The 8,555-nt window shown below is 41.7% G+C and overlaps 1 protein-coding gene across 1 annotated transcript; it reads left to right on the top strand.

Moving 5' to 3' along the window:
• Positions 1 to 928: 928 nt before the first annotated feature.
• Positions 929 to 7,729, top strand: LOC105906122 (cytochrome P450 2K1-like; the record flags this gene model as incomplete). The annotated part of the gene is made up of 4 exons (XM_042702975.1): positions 929 to 1,079; positions 5,515 to 5,699; positions 6,553 to 6,694; positions 7,515 to 7,729. Coding segments are annotated over 4 exons (666 nt in total), but the record flags the coding sequence as incomplete, so codon positions are not given.
• Between the last annotated feature and the right edge of the window lie 826 nt (positions 7,730 to 8,555).

The raw sequence follows: 8,555 nt of genomic DNA on the forward strand, positions 1-8,555 counted from the left end.
TTGATTAAAACAAAATGTTCATACGACTCCAGCAGCAGTGACATTTGGCCTCAAATGAAGCGACACAATAATTACTGAAGAAAGGGGCTCGATCAAAGACAAATTAACAGAAATCTGACCCACGGTTTGATAGTACTACCTTCCACTCATCAACTGAGCTCATCATTACTGACCTGACTTTGGCAGACACAGCGTTCTACTACTGTGCTCTAAGGGTTCTCAATTGTTAATAATGTCTTTAATGCCAAGACAGATCAAAGCCATTTTCTCCATGTTTTGATATCAGTCACGCTCCATCAGAGTTTTGGAGTTGAACACTGACACATCTTGACATTGCTGTGGTGTATAGTTCAAGTTAATAGTGTTTTCCTAGCGTGGTTCTAGTTAAATAACTTTATGGCAGACTGCTGTTTTGATACAGTGAAAACACACTTTCATATAAAATATAGTGGTAAGGTCTATTATGCATTCGAGCAAGGACACCAGATTTTTATGTTTTTCACTTGTGATAAAGCTGAGATTTCGAAAGGCACAGCACTTACACAGCAGACAAGAATAAGAAATGCTGCAGTGAACCAGTCTGTTGGTTTGATTGATTCTGATTGATTACACGTCAATTGGTCTGATTGATTAACACTGTGAACAGCAAGCAATATCACTTAAAGCAACATTATCTAACAATTTTACCTTAAAATAACAGCTTCAAAATCATTTTGGGGGTACACTGACTTGTAAAACGGAGAATGGCGTCTGTGCCATTGCCACAGCATGCCTGGTATTGCACTACGTAACTTTGGTGGACAGGGCACGATGCCTCTCGTGAGAACTAAAGGTGATGTTGTGGGAATGTTCGACTTCATATGTTTCCAAGTCACCAATGGAAAGCATCAAGCTCAGGACACTCAGCTCTTTGTACGTTTCTGACTGAATCCTCCAGAAATCAGGCCAAAAGGACTCTGTGTTCCATGAGGAGAACCTGCTATTCTGTGTGGCCAACCTGTTTGCAGCTGGCACTGACACCACGGGGACTACACTGCGCTGGGGACTGTTGCTGATGGCCAAGTACCCCGACATACAGGGTAAGAGAGACTACTGACCACTGCAGCAGATTTAGTATGGTCACTGAATGAACAGCTGACAAAGGATTTGATTAGGCTGAGAGGAATTAAGACAGAAGGAAACATTCTTCCATCAGGAAAATACGGTATACTCTGTGGCCAACCTGTTTGCAGCCAGCACAAACACCACAGGGACTACACTATCAATCAATCAATTCAATCTTATATAGCGCTTCTCTATATACCCGAAGTCGCTTTACAGAGTCCAGAGTCCAGTAGTCATACCAGTGGTGGTAAGCTATGGGGCGCCGTTTGTAAAATGTTGCACGTTCGAAAATCCTGCTCAGTTTTGCTACATTTAGCATTTTCATATGGAACAAAAAGCACGACAATATTCGAATGTCACTTTTTCAAGCATTTAGAGAGAAATTCATGTAAATTCATGCGATAACTTTTCCAAGGATATTTTTTGGCAGTAACACAAAGTTGTTAAATAATATAAATATTTCATCTAAATGTTAATGTTAAATGTTAAATGTAAATGTTAAATATAAATGTAAATGTTAAATGTAAATGTAAATGTTAAATATAAACGTAAATGTTCGATGTTATATATAAATGTTAAATACAAGTGTTAAATGTAAATGTTAAATGTAAATACAAATATCAAATGCTAAATGTAAATGTTAAATGTAAATGTAAATGTTAAATGTAAATGTAAATGTAAATGTTAAATGTAAATGTAAATGTTCAGTCTACATGTCAGACTTGACGACAGAACATTAGAATATTTACGGTAATTCATAGCTTTCAGTAACACTACCAGGGATACCTTGTGGGCAAAATGTGTCGACCAACAGTGGACATCGTCGAGCAGTGCAACCTACTCAATTACGATCGCCATCAAACACAGATCATACCACAATAGCCAGACAGAGATATCTAGAAAAAAATTACATTTTGGGAACCTGTGATCCCTTTACTGCACCCGCTGATATTTGTATTTCTGTAACGTCGTAGAAGTCCCTGCCTGAGCTCCAGTTTGGAGATATCAGAATCAGAATCAGAATCAGGTTTTATTGGCCAAGTAAGTTTGCACAAACAAGGAATTTGACTTGGTAAAGTGACTCTCAGTGTGCTTACACAAAATATACAACACAATACAATACAATACAATACAATACAAACAAACAAACAGTGCAACAGTGCAATGGACTAAGGAGTTTAAGAAAGTATGTACAAGGCGGAATGGCTATATACAGTAGCTGTGAAATGTTGCGCAACAGTAGTGCAAAGAAGAAGTGGAGAGTGCGAGAAGTGCAGGGATAAATATATAAATATAAATATATATGCTACAGTGGGTTAGTTGTTCAGTATTGAGACGGCGAGGGGGAAGAAACTGTTTTTGTGTCTGGAGGTTTTGGCGAACAGTGATCTGTAGCGTCTACCAGAGGGGAGGAGTTTGAATAATTTGTGTCCGGGGTGTGAGGGGTCTGCAGTGATTTTTCCTGCCCGTTTCCTGACTCTGGAGGTGTACAGGTCCTGGATGGTGGGCAGGTTGGCACCAATGATCTTTTCTGCAGACCTGACTGACCGTTGGAGTCTGTTCTTGTCCAGTTTGGTGGCCGATCCAAACCAGACAGTGATTGAAGTGCACAGAACAGACTCTATGACTGCGGTGTAGAACATGCTCAGCAGATCCTGAGGCAGGTTGTACTTCCTAAGCTGGCGCAGGAAGTACATCCTCTGCTGGGCCTTCTTGATGATGGTGTTGATGTTGGGTTCCCACTTCAGATTCCGGGAGATTGTGGATCCCAGAAACCTGAAGGATTCCACAGCCAACACAGTACTGTTGTGTATGATGAGGGGGGGCAGTGCTGGGGGGCTCCTCCTGAAGTCCACTGTCATCTCCACGGTTTTAAGCGTGTTCAGCTCTAGGTTGTTGCGACCGCACCACAGGACCAGCTGTTCAACTTCCCGCCTATATGCAGACTCATCATCATCACGGATGAGGCCGATGACTGATGTGTCGTCTGCAAATTTTAGGAGTTTAACAGATGGGTCTCCTGAGGTGCAGTCGTTTGTGTAGAGGGAGAAGAGCAGTGGGGAGAGCACGCATCCCTGAGGTGCACCAGTGCTGACTGACCGGGTGCTGGATGTTGTTTCACCCAGCCTCACCTGCTGCTTCCTGTCAATCAGGAAGTTTGTGATCCACTGACAGGTGGAGGCAGGCACAGTGAGCTGGGTGAGTTTGGTGAGGAGGACTTCTGGAATGATGGTGTTGAACGCCGAGCTGAAGTCCACGAACAGCATCCTTGCATAGGTCCCTGGGGAGTCGAGGTGTTGCAGGATGTAGTGCAGCCCCATGTTGACTGCATCATCCACTGACCTGTTTGCTCTGTAGGCAAACTGCAGAGGGTCCAGCAGGGGGCCTGTGATGCCCTTCAGATGGGTCAATACCAGTCTCTCAAAGGATTTCATGACCACAGACGTCAGGGCGACGGGCCTGTAGTCATTCAGCCAAGTGATTGAGGATTTCTTGGGAACCTAATAGAATATATCTAATAGAAAATCCGTCCCCCTACACACCTCAAAAACTGAAAGCCTACCAAAAGCACAGATAGTAATTTAATTTTCAGAAGGGGATGGGTTAATAACGATGTCGTCTGGAAGGTGAAAACTAATAAACATCTTCATTATCAGAGCAAAGATGATTGCCATTTAATAGCTAGCTACCAGCTAGCGAGCTACATGCTGTTAGCTAGCAACCTTTAGCCTACCCAACACTGTTCTTTATCATTTTACACAATTTCCTGGTTAACACAAGTACAACCACCTGGTCTGGCGAATGACAACTGAAATTATCTTCCCAAGTATTTTCTACTGGCATTGTAGTATTACCAGTTGGATGACAAAATACAGTAGCCTAGCCTAGTTGCTTAGGTACTTGTCGCAATCTCAGAGCAGAAACCGGGTAATCCAATTTTAATCGTGTTGATGCTTTGTTTCTTGACTTTATTTCTTGATCTATTCCCGTTTTAGGTAGTTATTCTGATGAATGAGGCGACCAAAACAGGGTTAATGCTTTTATTGCAAGCTCCAAAAAGAAGGCTAGTTTACTGCCCGCCTGAGAAAAGTTGACCCAGAAGACGTCTACAATCAGCTGGAAACAGCCGGGCTTGTCTCCTCGCCGATTTGAACAGCCAACCGAGCAACAACTGTCTGGCATTTTACTACCTATGTCAGACAATTTTAAAGCGGATATATTAAATAATCTTGAATGAAAGATGGTCAGTTCCAGTATAAATTCCAGTGGTAGACAGCTGTGGAGTGTATTTTCTTGCCCGCAAGCTGGTAATTCTGACGTGACGTGAAAACTATGAAAGCCAATTACCGTAAATATTGTAAGGTTCAGTCTTCAAATCTGACATGTAGACTGAACATTTAACATTTATGTTTATATTTAACATTTACATTTACATTTAACATTTACATTTATATTTAACATTTACATTTAGATGAAACATTTATATTATTCAACAACTTTGTGTTACTGCCAAAAAATATCCTTGGAAAAGTTATCGCATGAATTTACATGAATTTCTCTCTAAATGCTTGAAAAAGTGACATTCGAATATTGTCGTGCTTTTTGTTCCATATGAAAATGCTAAATGTAGCAAAACTGAGCAGGATTTTCGAACGTGCAACATTTTACAAACGGCGCCCCATAGTAAGCTACCTCAGTAGCCACAGCTGCCCTGGGGCAGACTGTCAGAAGCGTGGCTGCCAATCAGCGCCAACGACCACCACCAACATTCATTCATATTCATACGATGCAATGCATGTCTTTATGATGGTGGGGGAAACCGGAGTACATGGAGTAAATCCACGCAGGCACGGGGAGAACATGCAAACTCCACACAGAAAGGACCTGGAACGACCGGGAATGACCGGGATTCGAACCCAGGGCCTTCTTGCTGTGAGGCGACAGTGCTAACCACTGAGCCACCGTGCTGCCCATACACTACAGGGTATGAGGAGAATTCAGCCCAAAGCTGACTATCCATGCCATTGCATTCTATTGCATTAGATTGTTATAGATGAGAGATATGGGTTTCACCTTAGTTTAGACATTACATTTTTAAATACACCCTTTAGATGTTTGAGAGTTTGATAGGCCCATAAACAGGTAAATAGTTTTGGCTTCAAATGGCTTCTGCAAGGACTTTGAGAAGTGCCTGATAAGGGCTTGTGGCATTCTTTAAGGTGTAGTCCTTGATTTATAATCCATAACACTCCATCAAATTCAGCTAAACTCTGCTCTCGTTTCTCTTGGCGTCTGTCCAGTGTCTGTGCTCAAAAACTCTAGTGCTCAAATATCAAACAACCATTTGCTAGAATCAAGTACTGTACCTTAACATCTCACTCCTTTGATTTGTGCACTCATCAAATGTAGACCGAGTGCAGGAGGAGATTGACAGGGTGATCGGAGACCGACAGCCTGTGGTGGAGGACAGGAAGAGCCTGCCCTACACTGACGCCGTGATCCACGAGATCCAGAGAGTAGCCAACATTGTGCCTTTAAATCTTCCCCACACCACAAGCTGTGATGTGCATTTCCAGGGTTTCTTCATCCAAAAGGTACAGCTGTGGCTTGTTGATGTTACATGTTGATGTTTGTGGGTGAAGATGTATACCATGTTTTCACGACTATTAACCACACTGTATATTAACCGCTTTAAAGTATTTATGTAATTTTATAAAACAAACCTGTGTATTGACAGCACCCGGGTTATTAACCACAGTTTATTCAACGTAACCTCATTGTGTCACGTTAAAGTAAATGCCATGTGGTTGTGAATATGTATAGCGATTGGAATAGAACACCCTATAAGCAATATTAGCTCTTCTAAACTCCCCACCCATCCTCTTCCACAAATTACCATCCAAAAGAGTATCTTTGAAGGACTACAAGGAATCATCATTTGAATGCATTCTTATAAAGCTGGTGTTTTTGTTAACTATATGAATATAGACCAATATGTAACGGTTCAAAGGTTTGAAATCCCTAGTCAAAAATATTCACCAGATAACCCTAAAAGATTCAAAGATGCCAGTGCAACTAAGACTTTGTACAGATTTTTGTCTTGTCATCTACAAGTTGTACTAATTCTCTGATTTGTTCTGTCAGATGAAAGGGAGTAAATATTGAACTGCCACACTTTCTTTGGATGGTCTCCTATAGACTGTCTAAAGAAGATTATAAACAAACTATCTGTTCAAACTTCGGTAACTACAATTTAAGGTTAGGGTTTGGTTATCGTGATGTTCATTGAACAATGACAAAGACTGAACTTGAATTTCCACAAATCATCTGTAAAGTCTCTGTAGGTGGACTATCCAAATAAAGTGTTACCTATTCAGCAATTCTACATCTCTCTATTCATGCCTCATAATTCCCTCGTCTTCCTCTCTCCACCCCCTGTTCCCCCAGGGCACCGCTGTGATTCCTCTGCTCACCTCAGTACTGAGAGATGAATCTGAATGGGAGCAGCCTTACATGTTCCACCCAGAACACTTCCTGGATGACCAGGGCCAGTTTGTCAAGAGAGACGCTTTTCTTGCATTCTCTGCAGGTATCCATTTTCACAGCTGTTCACATTTACTGTTTGTTTGTTATGAGCACAGAGTTAGAGAAGCCAGAGGAGTGGAGTGTTGGAGCACACAGTGTCAGTGTTCCGCCACACTGCACTAGCATCCAGTGTTCTATTTAGAAATAACAGCACAAGATGGATGACTAGAATGTTATGCAACAATACAAATCTCTGATTAACTTGGTTTGGCTAATCCTGCTCACTGTTGATGTTCACTACAGTATACACAGTTGCCAGAAAACCGCATAGAATGTTCTCCCACACCATCACCATTACCGTCATGCGTTGATTTGTGAACTGGCATATCTGACCGTATCTGTGCAGGCAGGGAGTGTGTTTGGGCATGCGAAGAGTGTGCTAGTTCTCACCCTCTTGATAGACTGTCATACAAGTCAGAAGGTTGGATGTACTGTATGTTACCGTTTGAAAACTTCACTTAAGGAACAAATATCGTTCATATTGGGAATCATAACATCTGCGCACGTTTAGCCAGCACCTAGAAATAGGCACTGTGGAGCGGTTTGCTGAGCTTCACAATAATAAGCAGAATTAAAGTAATTAGAGCAATTTCTGATTTAGGCTTTGAATATAATTATGCACAGGTATGTAAGGTGCAGGAGCCACTACGACACAAGTTTGTGTGTGTGTGCAAGTACGACACAAGTTTGTGTAAGTGTGCAAGTACGACACAAGTTTGTGTGTGTTTGTGCAAGTACGACACAAGTTTGTGTGTGTGTGCAAGTACGACACAAGTGTGTGTGTGTGTGTGTGTGCTAAATGGACATGTTCTCCTTGCTCTCAGGACGCAGGGTGTGTCTGGGAGAGAGTCTGGCCAGGATGGAACTCTTCCTCTTCTTCACCGCGCTGCTCCAACGCTTCCGTTTCACTCCTCCTCCTGGTGTCTCTGAGGATGAGCTGGACCTCACATCGATCTTAGGAATTACCCTTAACCCCTCCCCCCATAAGCTGTGTGCTTTGAGCCGCTCCTGACTTCCTTGATGTCAAGTCAAAGTCAAGTCAAAGAGTTTATTGTCGCATACACCAAATTGCTTCAGTGCAGCGAAATTCTTAAGACTTGGCCAGCAACATCTACGCAGTAGACAGTAGACAGTAGATACAGATAACAAAGTAACATAGTAACATAGTAACATATAGCATATAACATATAACACTATAACACTATAACATTAACAAGTAACAACAACACAAGAAGAGCTAGCAGCAGTTTAAAGTGTGAAGAAGTGAGGAATATTAAATTAAGTTAAAAATTAAAAATTGTGCAAATATATGTAGGAAGTGTGGTTAAATGCCATCCGTGTGAACAACATCTGCAGCTCATCCGTGTGAACAACATCTGCAGCTCATCTGTGTGAACAACATCTGCAGCTCATCTGTGTGGACAACATCTGCAGCTCATCTGTGTGGACAACATCTGCAGCTCATCTGTGCGGACAACATCCGTATTTTGAGCAGCCACATGATGGTGCTATAGTATTGGAGTTCTGTTAGGATTTAGGATTAGTAATGCCTAGCTATGTGATTGCTCATGCCTGTTGTTACTTTGATTCACGTTCAGTAAACGTAGCCGCTGGCTTTCATGCCGACCGTCTCACAAGCTTCTTATTGTTAATTATGCACAAACATAACAGCTGTAGTTTGAATTGTGTTATCCATTGTTAAAAAAATGAGAAAGCATACATTTTCAGTTGAGCACAAATTGTAGGTTTTGATGGAAATGTTTGGTTTTGATGGGTGTGTGATTGAGAAGGTGGTGTCATTCTGCAAACATCATATAGTGTTTTGGTCATTTCATCTTCTGTTAAAGCAGCAATAAGTAGTTTTT

The sequence above is a fragment of the Clupea harengus genome, chromosome 22, assembly GCF_900700415.2.
Source record: "Clupea harengus chromosome 22, Ch_v2.0.2, whole genome shotgun sequence".
Classification (NCBI taxonomy): domain Eukaryota; kingdom Metazoa; phylum Chordata; class Actinopteri; order Clupeiformes; family Clupeidae; genus Clupea; species Clupea harengus.